General features: G+C 42.7%; 1 protein-coding gene across 7 annotated transcripts in view; it reads left to right on the top strand.

The window, feature by feature from the left end:
* Cdkal1 (CDK5 regulatory subunit associated protein 1-like 1) overlaps window positions 1–22216 on the top strand; it is a 663938-nt gene that overhangs the window by 477128 nt on the left and 164594 nt on the right. For all 7 annotated transcript variants that reach the window (NR_131896.1, XM_017315589.2, NM_144536.3 and 4 more), the window contains one exon: window positions 20973–21056. Coding sequence is in view for 6 of the 7 variants with exons in the window: in XM_017315589.2 (XP_017171078.1) it covers window positions 20973–21056 (84 nt within the window). In the remaining variant the exon portion in view is untranslated. The remainder of the gene's footprint in view (window positions 1–20972; window positions 21057–22216) is intronic.

Below are 22216 nucleotides of genomic sequence, written 5' to 3'. Positions count from 1 at the left end.
TTATAAGCTATTACATAGGTACTGGGAATTAACTGATCCCCTGAGAACAGGCAGTGCTCTTAACCACTGAGCCATCTCTCTAGTCCCTGGTCATGGATTTTTTCTATATGCAAATATAGCATTATGAAAAGAATATTTTATGTGCATTAATAATATTGAAACCAGAGTCTGAGGAGTTTGTTTTGTTTAAAAAAAAAAAAAAACTGAAAAGGTACCTCGCCAGTTACAACATGACATCAATATCCCAACTATGGCCAATCAGCCTTTTGACTAAAATTAAATGTTGTACGTAAGCCAACAACCTGCTTCTATCTAGCAACTGCCATTGTGATAAAAGATGGCATCAGCTGGACATGGAACTACATGTTTTTAATCCCAGCACTTAGGAGGTAGAGGCAGGTGGATCTCTGTGAGTTCAAGGTCATTTTGGTCTACATTGTGAGTTCTAGGCCAGCTAGAACTACATACATAGTGAGGCAAGATCTCTTCCATCTCTGTCTTTGTCTCTCTCTTTCTCTCTTACACATATACATACACACACACCACATACATATACATACATACATACATACATACATACATACATACATACATACATACTGACAGGTTCAAATGCCTTAATGGAAATGGTTCTCCATACATGTGATGTGAGAGTTAAAGAGGACCAGCCCAGCCCAGCCCAGCCCAGCCCAGCCCAGCAGGGCTTGCACCTAGCCTGATTCTGCTCAGGTCACATGTTGCTTCTGCCATATCAGGGTGTATTTCCAGCAGGGTAAGCAGTACTGGGAATGGTTCCAGCTCACTGTGAGGCTTCTTGGTCCCTGAACAAGACAACATGATTTCACAGGCACATTCGTCAGGAGGGTGGTCATAGCCTGAGGAGCATAGAATACTTATTTGGCAGTATCATTGTCATCTTTTCTCTGAGGCCTAGGTGAAGGATATTCTGACTAGGAAGTACGTCATGGCAGAAAAGGCAGGACAGCAGGAACATGGGGCTGTTTGTATACATCTTGGCAGACCAAGAGAAAGAACTGGTTAGAAACGAGGCAGACTGTACACCACTATAACATACTGCCCAGCAACCCACCTCCTTCGGCTGAGCCCCACTTCCTAACGCTTCCTTAGCCTCCCTTAAATGGCACTGAGTATTCAAAACATAAGGCTGTGAGTGGGTGGTGTTTAATGTTTACATAGAACGGTCTCTGCCTGTCCACTTTCTGCAATGGTGTAACACAGTAGGAAGGCCCCGGGCAGCTTCTCCACCTGGATTTTAGATGTCCAGGTGTCCAGAACTATGAGAAAATTTTAAAGTAAGGTAGCCAGTCTCAGATTCTTCATAATAGAAGCGCAGAGTGAGAAGAACATCTCACTGGAACAGTTCTCCTAGTCAGCATTTTGACGTGCAGTTCTCTATTTGATACTATAAACTAACCCAAAGTACATAATTGTATGTAGCTCTTTAATAAGCTATTTTAATTACTTTTCTCAGCTAATTAGGGAATGATTTTGGAATTCCTTCTTTCATTCCCCATCATTTTAGGCTTGCCTGAATCAATAGGTTTGTGCCTTTAGTGATTGTTACAGTGTCTTTGCTCTTGCCTTTTGTGTTGCTCTAGACACATATATGAGTAGCAAATGAAGAGAGTGCCATATGGGATGCTGAAAGCATCTACAGGGGTCTGGGTGTCAAGAGCTGTCTCACACAGCAGCCTTCAGCAGAGATGCTTAGAGTCTCTGACTCTGTGAAGTGCAAGCAGCACAGGGGATGTGAATCTGAAACCCAGAGAGCTCCATGGATAGGATAGTTATTGCAGCCTCCCTCTATCATAGGCGCAAATCGAAACATGGACATTATCTAAGGCCCTTATCAAAAATTACAAAAGTAAACCCGCTAGGGAAAAAATATACAACTGGGTAGAGTCCAAGTTAGAGACTTTTCAGAATATTAATTAATGTTCCATGGTACAGATTCAGACAGATCCATATACCCACTAAAGGCTGATTCGCCATTCAGGAAGTACTAAGAATTGTTATGGCGGGGAAGTAGGAGTGGGTGGGTTGGGGAGCAGGGCGGGGAGGATATAGGGGACTTTCAGGATAGCATTTGAAATGTAAATGAAGAAAATGTCTAATAAAAAATATAACAATGTGATACTAGAAAAAAATTGTTATGACGGAAGCATTGTTTCAAAAACTGGACAACCAGAAAAAAATATAGTTGTGTGCTATTATCTTGGATGTTTATTTCTCCCAAAAATGTTCAAGGTAGGGCAGGCAGGATGCCTCAGAAGGTAAAGGACTTGCTGCCAAGTCCAGTGGCTTGAGTTCATTCTAGCAAGAGAAACATGTGGCAGAAGAGAGCCCCACTTCCCCACACCAATGTCCGTGTGAGATGGTGGGCTGATTAGCTCGCTTACGTCATATAGGCTGTATTCCATACCATGGGACCACTGCGTGCACTGCTCTTAAACTTCCTTCTGTCAGGTGTACCATTTAGGAACAGAGAACTGTTCATTATTATGGTTTGGGTTCGTTAATGAAGAAGTACTCAATTGCAAAGAACTGTTTAATCTGTAATTAAAACCTGGCAGCACTCTTAAGAATAAAGACAGTTAAAATGCACCGTCACTGACATGCTATATTGAGTATGCAATGGCAGCATTAGGCAAGGCCTATCTATTTATCACTCGTAATGAAGTTTTCACCCTGCGCCCACTTTAAGCCCTCGCTGATGCTCCTGTCATCCGGTCCACATGCTTCTAACAGCAGTAACTGTCCCTGGGCCTGGGCCTGGGCATGGCTTAGAATAAAATCAAAACCTCTAGGTTTTGATCACATATAAGCGGGTCAGGGAAAAAATCATTATCATTACCATATCCTCATTAAGATGATGGGTCCTAGCCATATCTGCATGTTTGCTCGGCCATCTGAAATTCATGCATGCAGAGGAAATTTTTCTTATCCTTTTGAAAGAAGAATAATAAATATTTATAGTGCACACACAGCCTTAACTCTTTCAGGCAGGCACTGGATTGTGTTATAGAAAAGACAGGAATTGCTTCTGGGATTTTTTTTCTTCCCCAGCATAATTTATTTTTCCAATAATTCCTTTAAAATGAATTATAGGTTGATCAGTATTGAAAATACTCTGTTTTCTTCCCACCCCACCCCCATTAAACACATTTTGTCTTACTTTTTGGCAGTCTTTCTGAGCCATGGCTTCTAACGTTTTACATCTTAGCTTTTCATACCTGGTCCTCAGTAAGACACAGTGTGCCTACCCAAGATGCTGATCTGCCCGTCACATCCAGGAGCCTAATCCTTCCTGGAACCTCCACTCTGCTAGCAGTTGAGACATAATCTAGAGCCACATATTCATACCATGCTAAAAATAAATAAATAAGCAAACTCACAGGAAAGCTGGGTCTCACCTGGTCCAGACTGGCCTCTAACTTGCTCTGTAGTTGTGGATAGCCTTAAACTGCAGAATGGCTTGTCACCTCTGCAAGAGTGTTAGAATTACAGGCATGTGCCACAATCAGTTTTATGTGGCACTGGGGATCAAAGACAGGTTCCTGTGAATAGAGTATATGCATGTTTATATGTACTAGACAAATATGTTACCTACTGAGCTACATCGAGTCCATCATGTGAGTATGTGCACCTGTATTGAGGTGCACACATCTCTGGGTGCACTTGTAGAGGCCAGGGTCTTTCTCATCTAATTCCACCGTGGTTTTTTGGGTCAGAGCCTCTTACCTGAATCTCACTGGTTGGCTGGATTGGCTGGCCAGCAAATGCCAGGGATCTTCCTGTCTCTGCGAGCCCTTAGAGTTACAACGTTGTTCCACTGGCTTTTTGTGAGGTTGCTGGGGATCTGAACTGAGATTCTCACCTTACCCACTGAGCCATCTCCCTAGTCACACATCCCCACCTCCCTTGTTTTCTCAAACTTTCTCCCATCCTGAGGCAGGAAATGGAAAGAGCAACCTATCTCCTTAGAACAATCTCACGACTTAATTCTTAAAGATATCCAGCAATAACATAGATAACCATAGTAAGTTATAACTGGCACTGTAGTATGTAACATATCTATAATCACATCACTTGGGAAGTTAAGGCAGGAAGAGCAGAAGTTCAAAACCTTCCTCACTACACAGCAAGATTATAGCCATGAAACCTTGTATCAAATTCAGAGAGAGACAGACAGACTGACAGAGAATACTGCTATAAATGTTTCTGCTCACAGAGCTGCATTTACAGTAAATGAAAAGTTTGAATTTGGTAAATGAACTTTTTGAGGTTCTCTCTTTCATGTACATGAAGTCTTTAGCTGTGGTGCTACTTAGAGGGAGCACAGTGCTATCAGCTCTATTATGATAGACGAGTTCCTCCATCACATGTCAACCGATTAATGTGAAAGCAACTCAAGACGCATGGCACATAATTATTCTAATAATATAGTTCAGAAAGTGAAAGTTTCTTCTGTCCATTCTGTCATTATCCTTTTATTATAGTAGCAGTGGGGGGTGGGCAGTTAGGGGAAGGCTGCTATCTTTTGGTCAAAAGACATGCCCTCTTCTCCTCCCTTAAGAGTCAATCCAGTTGGACCGGCCTATCACTTAAGAAAGGGACTGCCTCAGAAAGGCCGTTCACCTTAAGCCATGCGAAAGAGCCAGGAGGAATGATCATCCCCTAAGATCAAGTACTCTTTCTGCCCAGACTCCTTGTCTTTTGTGCAGTTACAGAAGAGACACCATGAATTCTGTTAGGTCTGCCCACCTTTCTGAGTTCTAACTCAGAACGACAAAACATCGTTTCCTTCTTTTCTGTCTGCTTGCTGTCTGTCTGTCTGTCTGTCTGTTTCTGTCTGTATGCTGGCTGGAGCCTACATATGCTTTCTCTGGTCCTTTGGTCTGGTTTTGCTCCTTCTCTGGAGCCCTGCTGTCTCCAGTGAAGCTACCATGTTGTTCACTGTGTGGTTGCTCACAAAGGTCCTGGCTCTGTCTCTTCCTCCTCAGCATCTTTCTCCTCTAGGCAGCTGCCAACACCTACAGCTTGTGGACCTGAAAGCTTTTCTTCTAAATTCTGATAAAATTGTCCTCAAGCTTTCTTCTAGATCTGGTCTTAAATTATTAATGAGACTGAGAATCCCAAGAGGAGTTCCCAGGCAACATGTGGAACCAACTCTGTTGCCATGTGTTACCTGGAAAAGAGAGGGCTACTAACATGCTGGCTGCAAAGAAGGAAACAGAGATGGTCTTCAGCTTTGTCCTCTGAGACGTCTTCACTTTCAGCTTTGTCATTGAAGTCAAGTTTCTGGTTCCTAGACAAAGTCCACAGTAAAGACCTTTTCCCTTCTGTGGCTCCTTAGGATCTTCTGTCCTTCTCTCTCCATCAAGGTTAGAGTTCACATGAGAGTTCTGAACACAACTTCTAAATGTGTTGTGAATGGACTTTAAAATAAGAACAAACTACCACTCATAATATGTTATTGCATATTTGAGTCAGAACTTTAAACCACCATGGAAATAAATATATTTCTATACTAATATAATAATGCTGATCTCTGAAACAGGATTGAGAGTCATTGAGGAATCAAAAAAGAAAAAAGGAAAAATCCTGTCGCGCCCCCAGTGTGAAAAGGCAGGAAAGACTAACTTGACATAAGGAGGATAACAGCAGCAGTGCTCGGTCTGCAAAGAGGGCTGGCACGAGTCATTCTCTTGTGCAAGAGTTAATAGGATGAGAACATCTCAAGAAGTGACTGAACCCCCAAGCAGGAGGACGTGCATTGGATGGAAATGATATATGGCGGTCTAACACAATAGCAAACCTCAAAGCAAAAAAAGGCTTCCTTTTAAAACCTGGGAAGGAACTTCATTAAGGAGTGAAATAAGAAAGGGCAGGGAGAGCCACCAAGAGAGGAAAGTAGTGTTCACTTCAGAAAGTAGTGTTTCTATGCAAACCCCAAGGAGTCTCTATGAAGTCTCAGACCAGTCACTGGGAAAAAGGAAAGGTCTGACTTTGTGTGACTTTAGGGTGGCAGGAATATGTGCTTGAGCACAGGGCATATGAGAGGAGCATGGATGGGCCTAGTACTGGTTAGGACCATAAAACAGGGACTATGGTCTAGCACAACTCTGGAGTCCCAAGTCCTTTACCACATATTAGAAGGCCTTGTAGGATTTAAGTGCTCCCCAAAGGCTATTTCAACTATGTACTGTCCCACACAAAATATTATAGCCTTCAAGTGTCTGGACAACTTTCAGTCTAGCTTCAGTGGTCCCAGCGTCTCCTGGTGCCTGCCATACAGTAGTCCTAGAGGAGTTTGGAAAGCCCAGACAGACTGCATAGGTTTTCCCAGGCAGGCCAGCCAGTTGGCTGCTTTTTCCTGTGCCATTCTGGGAGCTGCAGCAAAGGTTCCTGTCTGCATCTGTGATAAACAGCTCTCCTAGAGCGGCCACAGACCTGGCTAGATTTGGCTTCAGTCCACAGTGCAATATTGTGCTTGGCAGCTGAAGCCATTATGGGAAAGGGGGGGGAAAAATCAAAGAACTCTCGCACCAAATTTCCTTTTGAGAAGGGCATTACTGATCAAAAAGTAGTGTTCAGAACTGATAATTGCTTAGATTAAATGACTGTGTCATTTTTTTTTATTCATCTTCTGGCTCAGCCCTTACCCCAGAATAGATGAATATTAGAATTCATTGAGACTTTTGGTTTTTTTAGCAATCACTCTAGAGAAATAAGTTTGTTTGCTTATTTGGTTCAGTGGGATCTTTTATTCTTGGTTTAAATATGTGCAAAAAAAAAAAGTCCCCTGTCCACAAGTCCTGTCTGTCTCCCCGTGTTGAATTTCATGTATTTTCACACTTGTCTGTCATCCAAAGGAAGCACAGAGACGAGGTCTGAACCAAGACTCTCATTTAAATTGCATGATGTGTGCATGTACGTGTGCACCCAGCTAATTACAGGTTGCAATAGAATGTGGTAGGATTTCAATTTCGCTTCATTATGTCTCAGACAGGGACATAACATTGAGAAGGAATTGCTAGGCTGGGGGAAGAGAAGCACATAGGTAGAAGTAAGTTTCTTTCAATGCAGACTTTTAAGGGGGATGGGATTTAGTTTGGGGTCTTGTTTTGTTTTGTTAGGTCAACAAAGACCTCTTTCGGTGGGAGTCCTATCAGATGGATAGCAGGACTTGCTTGTGCTTAAGAAGATCCATTGCCCCAGCAGAGAAGACTGAGAGTGCAGGTGTCTGGTCCTGCAAGTGGATTTTTCCCCCTACTGCCCAGATGCTTGGCTAACAAAGCAGAGGCTCTCCAGCTCTGGTCTCAGGGTCTCCCGGAGCTAAGCCTAGAAGCAAGGGAAAGGAAGGATAGCAGGAGAGAATAATTGCTATTCAGTCTTCTTTAATGAGATGTATGGCCCGCTGCTGAAAGATTGTGGCTGTGTCTTTTGTTATGCTAATTAGACACCATTAGAGCTTGGCAGTCTTTGATTTCTGCTTAATCCTCTCTGCTTCCTCGGCCTCAGTCCTGACTGGCAAATGGTTGGCAGATAGTGGGCTGTGTCTCACCACACTTGTTATTTATCACTCCTGTGTACACTGACTTCTCTGGTAGAGAGGTGGATAATAAAAGATTTATTTTACCAAAGCCGGTATGTGTTTTGGGCATTCTTTTTTTTTGGCTTAAAGTTTTTTGTTTTTTGTTTAAGTTTGGAAATGAGCATCCCCCTCTCTGCCTTTTTTAAGTTCCTCTGCTATTGCTGTTTCTGTGGCCACTTTTTCAGTCATAAAGAATATGTGACAGTTTGGATCATCTTTCTCCTAGTCCCAGGATGTCCCAAAAATCCCAGTGTAAAATCTCAAATTGATTACACCCTAAAATGTTAGGGAAGCTGTAATTTGGAGGGGGTTGGAGAGACGCAGGAATAATTTAATGGCCCAAACAACAATCGAGCCTGTCTTTACAATTTGCAGATACAGCTGCCTTCTTATCTAAGACTTACCTGAATGGCCCTCTTCTGAATAGTACAAGGGGTGGTGTGACCTGTGAGAGTCTCTGACAGCATCACAGTGATCTAGAGTACCCATGTGCAGGAAAAACTCAGGGTAAACTACAGATTTTTTTTTTAATTTCCTGCTAGCCATATTTTTTAAAATGTGCTCAAGTCCCCGTTCCGTGTGTGTGTGTGTGTGTGTGTGTGTGTGTGTGTGTTCCTAAATTCATGAATATAGCCTGCTTGATCTATATAATGTTACTTGTGTGCATATATTTTCAGGGCTAACCATTCAGTATTGGACAACCCATCCCTTCCTGTTCAGCTCATGAGACTTCATGGGTGTAGCTTATGACACTTCTAGGGAACAGAGTCTCTCAGAAAACTGCCCGTTCTGGCTCCTACAACCTTCCTGTCCCCTCTTCTCCAATGATCCTGAATCTTAGGTGTAGAAGTCGTGCTATAGATATCAGTTGGGACTAGCCTCCACAACTCTACATACCAATTGGGGGTGGTTTTCCATGGTTTTCCCTCTGTTGCAAAGAGACGCTTCCTTGGTAGGGATGAGAACTACACTTGTCCAGATAGACCTGGAGGAGGGTCCCCAGTACCACCTTTTAAAAGTGAAAAGAAACTGGTACACTTAGACTTAATCTTATATATAAGTCAGTTTACCAAAAGTGGTGTTTTAACAAGAAAACAGTCTAAGCCAGGCGTAGTAGTAGTGGCGCACACCTTTAATCCCAGCACTCAGGAGGCAGAGGCAGGCAGATTTCTGAGTTCGAGGCCAGCCTGGTCTACAAAGTGAGTTCCAGGACAGCCAGGGCTACAGAGAAACCCTGTCTCGAAAAACAAAAACAAAACAAAAAAAGAAAAGAGTCTAAAAACCAGTGTAGAATTTTACATGATTTTATTCATATTAACTTCTTGTTTTAAATAAAGGTCTCAGTTATACAGGCTAGTATCTCTCTCCTATAGCCAGGCACAACCTCGAACTTTTGATCCTCCTGCCTCCGTGTTCCAAGTTCTGGGATTACAAGCATGTGCTAGCACACCCCCTTTAGATGGTACTGGGGATAGAACCCTGAACCTAGTGCATGGGAGGCAAGCACTCTACCAACTGAGCCACATCTGCAGCCTCATGTTGAGATTTTTGTGTGTTTTGAACCAGTGGATGTTTTACTTACAATACCGTTCAGTTTGGATTTGTTGCCTGTGCCATGGTTGGTGGCATTATGTAACTAGAGTAGATTGTATTGAACAGAGGCTGTTTAAGGTAATCATTCAATTTACCACTTGACTGGCATACCCGTCAGGAGCAAGCCCATGTTTAACTTAATGGATTAAATCTTATGAGCCGTATGCCCTTGACCAAGTTACATTCTCTAAGGGGCCTTGGTTTTCCCTTCTGGATCTCAGCTAAATGATTTATTTATTCTTCTCTTTCGTCCTTGCCTCTGTGAATCCAAACTTGGAAAACTCCATGCTAGGCAGCCAGCTTAGCTTGTCTGATTGAAGATTTCAAAGCAACTTCCCTAGACCACAGTTGGAAAACGTCCAGTGTACCAACAACCACTCCTACCCCTCCTTCCCTCCAAACACCCAAATCCTCTGACTTCCCCGAGCCTGCATTCCTGACCATGTGATGAGCTCGCTCTTCTCTCTTTGAAATGTGGACGCTGGACTCATCCTGGGTGCTTGGGAACAGATTGGCAGGGAGTGACTAGATCACCAGGTTCCATAGACTCCATCTCTCTCAAATGCAGATTCGCCCTTATTTCTTTCTTTTGTTTACTTTATCTCAGTTTATTGTGTCAACAAAACAAATCTCTGCAAGTGTCTTCCAAGAATCTGGCCTGTCTAGGAGCCCTTCAGAAGTGAGGTCACACCTGTGCCTTTTGAGTGCAAGGAAAGCAAGCAAGCTGAGATTCATTCATTCATTCACTCATTCATTCTTAGCTCTTTATTCATTGTTATCATTTGTAGAAAAAGAGATATTTACATGGTGTTTATTTCTTTGACTAAAAACAAGATAGAAGTATTTTCATGACTTAGATTATTGTGGGGGCTAGGGTGTTTGCATGTGTGTGTTGGGGAGGTGAGTTGAATTGTTCTTTCAGCAGTTCATTCTTCGGTTGGGAGCATTCATTGTCTTCTTACTGTTTCATGGAGCCTCTAGCTAATATAATAATACTGCTAATACATAATAAACTAGCTAATATAGTAATATAATATATAAGTAATAAATAACATTTGTTGTGTTACTTCTCATATGTGGCTAATAACTCAGAAGTGCTAAAAATCTTTTTTTTTTTTTTAACTTGATGGGCACGTTGCCTATGCCGTAACTGCTGTAGATATAGTCAGATCCTTTCATGGCTCTTGAAACCCAGGTTGTACCAAACTCTAAAGGTACTGTGAGCTTTTCCTATGAATACCTTCCTGTTATAAAGAAGTTCCTAAAGAGAAAGAGAGACAGTTCTTATAACTTCTTCAAGGCTGAGTGCTGGGTGAGAACTTCAGTGATCCTGGGCAGCCTGGAATGCTACAAGTCTGGAGCATGGTCACCCTTGGCTGATCTTTTGTGCCATTTCTTACTCCCCTCTGCATGTGGCCAAACATCTTTGAGACCATTAAGTAAATCCTTTGAAATATGGAACAAAACCCATGTTTTCACAAATCAGAAGTCTGAGGATGTCCTTGGAGACCGGCTGAGGCCTGTAGCTGAGAGCGCCCTGCTTTGCTGTAACCCCCTCCCTGATGCACTCAGCAGTGGATTTGAAAAGTGCCTTGGTTTGTGGTGGTTTTCATTCTCTTACTTAAAACTTTATCAAACTGTACTAAGGTGGATTGTGGAATTTAGGGTACCCTGAATCTGTGTTCCTGGCCATGGTTTCCCATATTGGCTCTACAATAAGTTATCTTTATCTCCTTTGAAGGGAGAACTATAGTTTTTATCACTTCTATAATAAAATTTAAGTTATAAATGAAGCACACTAAGAGATTAATAATAATGATAATAACTGCTAATAAAATTATAACAATGTGACATAATAAGTGTTATGTGAGTGGTCTTACCCAGACATATCTCATTGTGCTGTGGGTTCCAATGGACAAATAGTGCATACTGTGCAGCTCCTGGGCAATGGATGATTCTGTCCTACGTGGGGCATAGCACGAAGTCACCAAACAGCATAACGCTAATCAGAGCTCTGTGGAATCTCAAGCAAGATTTTCAGACTGAAGTTGGCGAAGTGTCACTGAACCTGGGGAAAAGAAAACCACAGACAAGAGGGAACCACTGTACCCCACTTCTAAAAATTGGCATTTTGCCGCTGGCAGCATGGCTCAAGCCTGATGACCTGAGCTTTAAACTCTACAAGCCACATGGTGGACAGAGAGAGCCAACTCTCACAAGTTTCTACGTACACCACAGCACATATTCTCACAGGCAAATATGCAAACGTTTATTTAATTAACTAATTAAAATTTAAGTACATAGCTAAAGACATCTCATGGACATATAACAGTTATGACAAAGTGTTTTATGAAAAAAATTATATTTCTTGGATCATTTTATAGTGTTTTACCTTTCTTGTATATAGTTGATAAAATTACATATGATCAAAGTGTGTAGTGAATTTATCTAACTGTATGAGATTCTTATCAAAGAAATTTGGCCCAGACTTGCCAAATAATAACCAAAGGAAACCAATGGGGACGATTAGTGAGCTAAAGGTGAGTCAAGACTTAAGCATTTAGCTTTGGGCTTTGAGGAGCAGGGCTCTGAAGAGATGAGGACTCGGGTTTATGAGCATGTCTTGCTCTTCCAGACGACCCAAGTTCTGTTCTTGGCACCGCTGTCACATGGCCCAGAAGCACCTGTGGTACCAGTTCCAGGGTGTCTCAGGCCTTTAACCTTCACAGGCACCAATACAGACATACACCCACACGCACCCCCACACACAAACATTATTAACAATACAAAACAAAAATAAATCTTAAAAGGGGTAGGGAACTCTATCCATGTATCTCAGGTGAGGCCACATAGTCACATTAATAAGATTCCATGGGTAGCCTTTACTGCCAATATCTAGCCAAATAAGTCAGTTAGCTTTGAATGCTAAGCATGTTTCCATACTACCTGAGCATAGTAGAGCTTACCGTGCTAGGAAAAATAGATTGAATGTACTTGTGCCAAATCTGATAAGGGGGAAGGATTTGTGTTAGTTTACTGACAACATATTTCTCATACTGTCCATCAGTACACACATACACACACATACACACACACACACACATTTACATACACTCATACACAGTCACACATACTCACACTCTCTCTCTCTCATTACACACACACACTTCCACTAAAGCACTATAGGCCATATCCTGAAATGTTCTCCAGAAACCAAGCAGATAGTTATACCTGTAAAAGTCTTTCACTTCCAAGCCTAGGGAAGTAGGTGTAGGCTTACTGTGGAAAGGTCTCAGATGGTCACATCAGATAGCTGGGCCCTGCTGCTTTTGGCTCTGTCAGTAGGTGAAAACAGGTCTAGAATGAGGTTTGGCCTCCAGCTGGGAAGAAGCTACCAGGATTTGCCTTTGTGGCTGCGGTGGTCACAGGACCAGAAAGAATGAACCAGCCATTACCGAGAAAGGGTCTAAGGGCTTCTGGCACAGCGGCTTCAGGCAGCCTGAACTCTCTAGTTTCCGTGTCTGTGTCAGTTTGGAGGGATCCGATCTTCAGAATTTCTTCCTATTTAGGTAATTTCTAAGTGAAAGGAAGAAGTAAGAGATACATTGAGGTCCCCACAGCATTTAATCTGTATGCAAATATAGATGATTTTAAAAAGCACAGACTTTATGCTTCGAAGGAGTGTTTTTTCCCTCTTGAATAAAACTAGCCCTGTTAATAAGCATAGCTAAACAACAGTTTTTCTACATGGAGAAAAATGTCTTTTTTAAAACACTAAGACATTTTTATCCTTGTTTCGTAATTAGACACAAGTTCCCTTAAATATAAGTGTCACCATCTCTTCTGAGCCCTCAAGTAGCTCAGACAAGCTGGCTCCATGCTGCTGGTCTGAGGCTCGCTGTCTTCTGCAGCCTCGCCTCTCCTGACACACATCCCTGTGCTGCACCCCTCCTTCATTACAGAAGAGACGAACTGTACAGTGAGATCGGTGTGAAAATTCAGTGCCACTGCTGTTTTCACTGTTGGCTGCCATTAGTATACCTGCGCCTGGGGCTTTAATTCCAGTGCCTGGCACACGAGAATGCACACGTGTGCACGAACAGTCAGGAAGAGAGTGGTACCTGGAGATCCAGTGTCGCACGCTCTGCCTGTTGTGAGTGATGAGTCAAAATGGAAAGGTTATCATTTTCATTAGCAGAGAACAAGACCATGCTTCTCTCCCGGTGTAATTACAGCGGTTCACTGGCAACAGCACACTACAGTAATTAGTCTAAAGGTGTGTGTAAGGGCAGGCTTCCCTGCACAGACACTAGAAATATTATTCCACAGTTTAAGGTCACAGCCTTGTTTAACATGTTCCAGGCAGCTTAGGGGAGAGAAAAAAAAAATCCAAACTTAATTTGACTGGAGCTAATGAAAGACATTTGACATTTTCCAGAGTCATGCATTCAGAAATTAGTCAGGTAGAAAAATTGTATTTTATTATCTACAATGAAAAAGAAAACTTACTCACAGGAGTAGCGTATCATAATATTTTGTAGGGCAAACAGAGATAAAATTCAAGCTGATCAGGACTGTGGTATAAATGACTATAAGCACATACAGCTTAATTAATCTCCCTCCTTTTTTTGGAAACAAGTATCGATAGAAAAATTAACTTTGGTTTGTTTTTGAGACAGAGTCTCACACTGTAACCTGAGCTGGCCTGGAACGCATGTGTAGCCATATGGCTCCAAACCTCTGATGAGCCTCCTGCCTCAGTCACCCAAGTACTAGAATCTCAGGAGGCTGTCTCCAAGCCCAAAGTAGAAGAAACACTTCCCAAATCTACTTTTTGGATTTTCTAAGTATAATACAATGGTAAAAAAAGAAAAAAAGAAAAAGAAAAAAGTAAGCACTTCACAGGTAAAGCCTCACATGAGTTTAGAGACTCCATTTGCCTTTTCTAGTACAAAGTGGGGTTATGTAGTCCCTTCTCTTACTGAATTAAAGCCATTCACCAGATACCCCAATTTAGTCTTAAGTTTGAGTCACAGTTGCCTTTCTTCTAACAGTTATTTTCAGTTTTTCTCTCCAACGTTTTCAGCATCATACTGAAGGGTATTGTTTGAGAAGAAAGGAGGGTAATGAATGGAGTAGTTCTGGCCGAGCATGCCATCGGCAGCCAGACTCTGAGGAGAACACTGCTTCCTGTACTGTGTGTGTGTGTGTGTGCACGTTCCCCAGCCGGGAGCTTAGAACTCATCTCCCTCTCAGCTTTAGCACTCGGGAAATCTGAACCTGAGATTTGATGCCAGTGACAACTTCTGATGATGTAACAGGCTAAAAGCCTGCACAGGAACCCAAGTTGAAAAGTGGTCTTTTCTGTTTGTCCTCGACAGTGTTTTTATAATCAGAAGTCAGATACTGCAGAATAAGGTCCCTGACGCTGTGAGTGGTCAGCTTCAGTTACCAGTTAGTTGAACAGGAGGCATAAGACTTGGCTGGGTCCAGAGGCCTCTTTCTATGGCCGCTGATGTGATGCCAGGAACCCTGTCTTGGGAGACCCCGGATCCCTCTCTCAAATCTAACACTTCTAAGCACCCTGCAGGTTCAGGATTTTCCCTGTCTGTGGAAAGACTGGCTTTAGTTTCTGTTTTCTGTTGTGCTTGCAGGATGGAGAGGAACCAGATGGGTGGGGCTAGGAGATTGAGAATACTGCGATTGATTTTCTTGCTTCATCTTTCCAAGGCCTGGACCACTGGACCACACTGATGGGTGGGGGAGGACAAATTCACTCTGGGTCTTGTGAGAATGTCTGCACACCTGTCCTTATCTCACCCGGTCACCCAGTCTATTAAGCAGATGGTTTTACAGGATATTTTATAACTCATCTTTTACAGAGTGACCTTTCAAAGTTAGGTTAAGATGGGTTGAATGAAGTTTTGTATGTCCCGGGAAAAGTCGCTTTCTCTGCTGACATTTGATGAGTAAATAACAAAGGATACTTAGTGGATACCAAGACCAGGAGCCACCCCGGAAAGCCCAGAGAGCTGAATTAAGAAATAAGCACAGGAGTCACATTGTCCCTTGCTTCCAAGTCAGAATCAGTGTTTTCCTGGCAGATGGGCTGAAGATCAAAGCTATGTAAAGGGAAACTGAGCAAAACCCTTCAGCTCCAAGGGAGTCCCACATAAATAAATAAACATGTTATCTACCTGACTGTAAACTTGCATACTTACAAAGCAAAAAGACAAGAGGCATCTTCCTGAGGGTTTTTTTTTAAAGGGTGGTTAGTTAAAATTTTCGTTCGACATTGGGTCCTGGGTAGCCTTTTGAGAAAGTTGTGAGTGCTCTTTGGTGGCCATTAAAGATTGTTAGTTTAAGCACAGAAGACCAATGGCTGTCATCTTCAGAGTGTTCTCTGTGTATGCTTACTGTGAGAAAAGGAACAACCTCTACTACACAATTTCTTTTGCCAGATTCCCATGAAGCTTTGTGTTCATGTCAGTTCCTAATAATAATAATAATAATAATAATAATAATAATAATAATAATAACAACAATAATAGTAATAATAATAAACTACTTTGGTATGAAAAGGCTTTTGTTTAAGATTTATAGTGTGTGTGTGTGTGTGTGTGTGTGTGTGTGTGTGTGTATGTGTGTCTATCTGTCTGTCTGTCAGTCTGTGTGTTCCTGATGAGTCCAGGACGGGCATCAGATTCCCAAGAACTGTAGTTTCAGGTAGTTGTGAGCCACTTGATATAGGCTCTGGGAACTAAATTCCCAGGTTTCTAAGTATTGTCTTTCCTCTCAGCACTTTCCATTCTACCAACTTCCCACGGAGAAGTGACGGTCAAAGCATAGTCAGGTCTCTTTAATCTCAGAAATAATCTGCTGGCAGACACCCTGTGGCTTGCTTGCTCTGCTTCCCTACCCACATACGTGGCATTCACTGTGTTTTTAGGTTAGGTGTTATGGAGTTTAGGGGTTTGGCCTTTTTTTTTCCATCTCCTTTGGGTGCCCCTAGATCACATGCTCCTTCTGCGGCCCACCATGCCTTTTTTCCTATCCTAGAATCTCCAGGTTGCTCTGAACAACCTGTAGAACATTCTGGAGACTCGCCAGTGGCAACTTAACTTTTTCTGCTGAATATGATAGTGTGCTGCCACAGGAAGATTTGTGAAAACCATGTTTTCCAGCCCAAGATTTTGTTTGGTCATTTTACAGAGTGACATGACCTTGCATTCCTGTGGGTGGCTCCAACCTTTGGCAGAGTTCTGTCACTGAACGGAGATAGATGCAGAAGGCCAAATCTTAGCAGAATGTCAGATGAGGAGACTTGTGGCCTGGTGCTGGCTACAGCCCAGTGCGTGCTCTATCATTCTGTAAGATAAGCTCTGGTCTCTTCTCATGGATCAGCCCTGCTGCTAGAAAAGTAGCTAGCAAGGATGGATGGTGTGATACGTCTATGGAGGCCTGTGGCTTGACCCTTCTGCCAGATGCCCTCCTTTTATCTCTGGGGTGGGGCCTTCTCACTCTACTGGCAGAAGCACTCATGATAAGACACGTCATGCTGCCCACTGGAAATCTTGATGGATGAGTCTTTAATGGAGGGGGGAGTGGGGAATCACATTAGAAAACATAAAAAATAAATGTTTCCTCTAAAATAAAGTTTGATGACTGGGGTATAACTCAGTGGCAGAGTACTTACCAGACCTGTGCTAGGCCCTGAATTCTATGCCCATCATTGAAAGATTAATTTTTAAAAACATATAAAAGATGTGAGGCTTATAGTTTGGCAAATCTGTCAGGTCTTTATTGCTTCTTGGAAATGCCTTTCCTCAACGTCTTATGGCTTCTAAGAAGACTTGAGGCTCTTGTCGGTTCTCCTCATGGTTGTGATTGATAGCCAGTCCAAGTCTCCATTCGTAGAAATCATGAACAGGAGCATTATTCCACTTACAGTAGCTTTTACAGGTGGGCACAGTTGCAGCACGGTTGATCGCACCCCACCTTTTCTTCTCTCTTTTGCTCAGTTTTCTCTGGGAATTGTAAGAACTCCACCAGTGACCCAAGGTCCCTAGCTGAGAAAGGTATCTGTCCCTGTCCATCTTCACACACTACAGTTCTAAGCCCTTTTGGCAAATGACAGCTAAAGGCTCACCATAAATAGTTCCCTGACTCATTAAAATCCCAGCTGCCTACGTTAGAGTGCACAGTTTTGTTGGTCGGTTTGTTTGTTTAATTGATTGATTTTCTCGTCATCATCGTTTCAATCTCCACATGAACTAGAACAGCCCAAAAAAACAGCGAGCAGCACACACCTTCCGTGTCGTCCTCACAGTGTCAACGCTAGCTGAAGTATAATTGCAGATTACCTTAAGAACCATTGACAGGTACTCATCCGACGTCATAAGCAACTCACACTGTGAGCTGTGTGCAAACATCCCAGCTTTCTCTCGAAGGGTAAACACCCATGAAACCTACTATTTACCAGTCTTTTTTTGATAACTGGAACTTTGGAAGCTCATCATAGAAATTGGGAAAACTTTCCTTGGGTCTATTTGGATTGTTTTTAAAGAGATGTGTTGTGGGAATGTGCATTGCTTTTAGAGTGTGAGATCAGTGGGGGGTTTTGTTTGGTTTTGTTTTTTTTAAGTCATCAGAGGCCTCACAGCCTTTGCCTAAGGAGACTACAGTTTGAATAGGGTTGTAAGCAAGACTTGTGGTGGCCTCAGGTATTAGCAATGTAAGGGGGAGTGGGGAGTTTACTCTGTTGTTTTTTTAATTGTTAGGTGGTCTGTGCAGTGCAGCTGTGTTTATGGTTCCTAAATGATAAGTGACTGAACACAGTGACAAGTCCCCACAAATGAGCATAGAACTTTCTTTTTAAAAAGAAAAATTCACCCAGCCACTATGTGGAGTGTATTTACCAAGCAGCAAAAGCAAAAGTTATCAGGCAGGTTTACAGCAGGTTTGATGGAGCAGGCGTTTTTGACAATGTTGGATTTTGTTTGATTTTTTTAAGTAATTGATCCTTTAAAGGATACATTTCACAGTGCAATAAACTTGGAAATAACAATTGGGAGGGGCACAGTCACTTTTCTTTACCCATTGTTTGGCTGATGTAACCTATGGTTATTAGAAACAATTGCATAGATTTGGAAATATAGGCCTAACAGAACCTTTGGTTGCTTTTTAAAATGTATTTTTATTAATTCTTTGAGAGTTTTATATAGTTTATCTTCTCCACCCCCACATCTCTTTCCCTAACTCTTTAGAGACTCTCCCTACCTCCCCACCCTTTCCCTTTTCCTTCATGTTCTCTCTCTCTCTTTTTAAAACTACCCACCTTATGCTGCCCACATATTCATGGGTAAATAACCGTACTGGAGTATGGTTTTGTAGGATTTATCTACTTCATGTATAGTAGTGCTCTGTACGCATGTACATCTACATGCCAGAAGAAGGCATTGGGTCCCATTCTACATGGCTGTGAGCCACCACATGGCTGAACTCAGAGAAGTGTACTCAGGGTCTCTGGAAGAACAGCCAGCACTCTTAACAGCTGAGCTGTCTCTTCAGCCCTCAGGGACTACATGACTCCTAAAGAAAGTGGACTCTTTTATCCCCCATAAGGAAGCAGCTGTCCAGTAGCTCCTCAGAGATGGAGGCTTATGAGGCCCTCCCCTCTTCCACACTAGAATGGTAACTGGCTTGATCTTGTACTGGTCTTGCACAGACAAGCACAGTTTCTGTGAGTTCATGAGGTCAGCATTCTTGCCATGTCCAGAAGGCACGGTTTTGCACCCATCCTCCCTTACCTCTGGCTCTTACAGTCTTCCCATCCCTTCTGGACTGTGCCCTGAGCCTGGACTGAGCACTCCACTGACACTAATTCTCTATTCATTAACCACCACTTACAGCACAAAGAAATATCCCTGATGAGAGCTGAAAGCTGCACTATTATTATACAGATACTAACCTGGTCCTGTGACCAAAGTATGTCATTTAACAATAGGGTTTTACCATCAGAATCAAGTTGGGCAACCAAGAATAACAGCAATGGCCAGTATTGATTATTGCTTTGGAAGTCTCTAGGACATCTCTTAAGGGTAGGCATCCCACACCTGGCACTGAGCTTTTTATTTGGCAATTATGGATTCTAGGAATGTCTAAGGGTTTTTACTGCTGTGATAAAAGACCATGGCTAGGAACAACTTGAGGAGAAAAAGGTTTATCTCATTGTACAGCTTGTAAGTACGTCATCTATGAAAGTCAGGACAGTAATTCAAGGCCTTAAGCTGCAGGAAGGAATTGATGATACAGAGGCCTTGGAGGAATACTGCTTACTGGCTTGCTCCCCATGGTTTGCTCAGCCTGCTTCTTATACACCCAGGACCACCTCTCCAGGGCTGACACCACCCACACAGTGAGGTAGGCCTATGCACACCATTCATTAATCAAGAAAATGCCCCACAGACTTTTCTACAAACTCGTCTGGTGGGGCATTTTCTCAGTTGAGGTTACTTTTTCCCAAGTGACTCTAGCTTCTGTCAAGTTGCCAAAAAAACTATCCAGCACAGGAAGAAACATTATCCCTTGTGTATTGAATGTGTGTGTGTGTGTATGAAGCTTATAAATACATATGGCTTTTTCAGACATCTTTAGTATTAGTCTCTGTCCTTCCTTTGCCCTTCCCTCCCATCCTCTCTCCACCGAAGCCTCCCTCCCCTTTATTTCCATTTTCCTCTTCATATCATCTGTGTTCTATCCTTCTTACCTTAACGTCCTTCTCCCCACTCCCTACCAATGCCTCTCTGGTTTTCTGAACTCTACAGGTACTCCCAATTAAGCACACACATCTAAAGTTCCACTTATGAGTAGTACATGTGACATTTGTCTCTCTGGGTCTGATATTGGTTACCTCACTCAGTATAATGTGTTCCAGTTCCAGCATTCAAATTTCATAATTTCTCGTTTGCTCTTTAAAAAGTAACAATGATATGGGGTTATAGCTACAACAATGAGACACTTGCCTATAAAAGAGAAAAGACACATAATAAGTAAATACTTAAGCAAATTAGTCATAATTTCAGAGTTGTATGGAACAAGTGTAACACTGAAGTGTGAAGGCCTAAGAACTAGTTTTGTTTTCTAAATTATATTTAAAATCAATGTGTGTGGGGGAGGGGTATGTGTATATAGGCGAGTTCTGGTTCCTCTGAAGACAGAAGAGGCAATCAGATCCTTAGGTCTTCTGGAGAAGCTGTGTGCACACTTCATCACGGTTGTCTCTGCAGCCACTAATGACTAGTTTTGGGTGCATTTTCTTTAGTGTTATATCCATTATAACTCAAATTAATGTTTATTACTATTCTCCCATATTGCCAAAATATTTTCCTGCGTTTGGCTTAGGAGCAGCTTGTTCTGGCCTGCTGTGCAAGTTTGTTGCAAGAAACAAAGTGCTGTTTGGACTTGGGTGCACTGTAGAAGCTTTGCTGTATCTTATGTAGAAGAAAGCAATCTGATTGAGTTTTTTCATAGTCGTGTAAAAAAAAAATAAGGGTTTGTGCTATGATTATTTTACATTCCTGAATAGTTAATGTTTTTCAAGAGATTTGAATGAGTTATGCACAGTGTTGTCTGTTAAACAGCTGACCATCTGTAGTCTACTTTAAATTCATGAAGCGGCAGCTATGGTCCAGGAATGTATGGGCTGCTATTTATTTTCGGATTCTTGCTTCTTTATCCTTGTCTTTTCTTCTCCCCACAGATTGGCGAAAGACAACAAGTGCTAGTCACTGAAGAGTCTTTTGACTCCAAGTTTTATGTTGCTCATAACCGATTCTATGAGCAGGTAAGAGCCACATTTCCTCTTCCTTTTCTTCAAAGTGAGACAAGAGCTGAACGTTCGAGCCAAAGGGACAAGAAGAAGAAAGGGTTGTATGACTGAAGGGAACCAGACTAGCAGGGTGGATCTTGTAAGTGTCACTGTGTGTACTGGAGGCCATGCATGTCCAGGACCGGGCAGCCTCGGGCTTCTGGGAGTCGGGACTCAGAAGCTACCACGGGGTGAATGTCGAGAAGGCAGGCAGGGTGTATATACCGAGCACATCAGGTTTTCTCTCACTCACTTGCAGGTAAGATAAGGAAGACTGGCAGGAAGGGCAACCCTGGGTGGCCTCTAAAACCTCCAAGGGAACTTGCCTCAACCTTACAAGGCCTCATTATTCTGAGGGGAATCCAGAGAATTAGACCCTCTCTCTTTTGTTCCCAGCCTTTTAGCAAAATAGATTTTTTTTAAAAATGGAAATTTTAAATGAACCAAAAATATCAACCCAGTAACCAGACACAGCCACTGCTGAGGGCTGTTTAGACCTGACTTCTGTCAGCACTTGAGCCTCAGCTCCCCCGCAGGTGGGAGAATGTCAGAAGTGATTCACACAGTGGTTTCCTCTAGGAAGAACCCTGGAAGGTCCAAGCAGGACTCGTGACCAGGACACGTAGAGTGGTGTGGGATGGCACAGATGGTCCTGAGCAGGATTAATTTTCCTTAATGTCGGATGGGGTTTCCTCCTCTTACGTTCTTTCTCATCAGATGAGAAGTGGGGTTTTTTTTCCTCCCTCTCTCTAGGTCATGACTAGAATTGGAATTTGGGGATTTTTAAGTATTACACCGGCATTTGAGATGAGGCTGGGCCAGGGAAAGGACTAACTACTTGAGTTAGAAAGCAATGAAGGGGCTACACTCTTGCTTATGCACATGAAGTCCTATCAGGCCGGGCAGTAGTTCCTAGGCAGGATCTCTCTAAACCAAGTAGACACACTTGCTGGGGACCCCAGGAAGGCGGGTGCTGAGGAAGGAGCTCCTGTGCCTCACCTTAAAGCCAAGCCTCTTCCTGCTCCCATCTCAGGAAGAGCCATTTCCCTATGCTGCCCAGCCCGCTGCTCAGCCCTCAGGAGTTCCCTGATGTATTTTGGTCATCTCTTCCCTGGCCTCTCTCTGGCCATCTGGGG

Source organism: Mus musculus, chromosome 13 (assembly GCF_000001635.26).
Source record: "Mus musculus strain C57BL/6J chromosome 13, GRCm38.p6 C57BL/6J".
NCBI classification, from domain to species: domain Eukaryota; kingdom Metazoa; phylum Chordata; class Mammalia; order Rodentia; family Muridae; genus Mus; species Mus musculus.
This window is presented reverse-complemented; position numbering and strand designations above follow the sequence as displayed.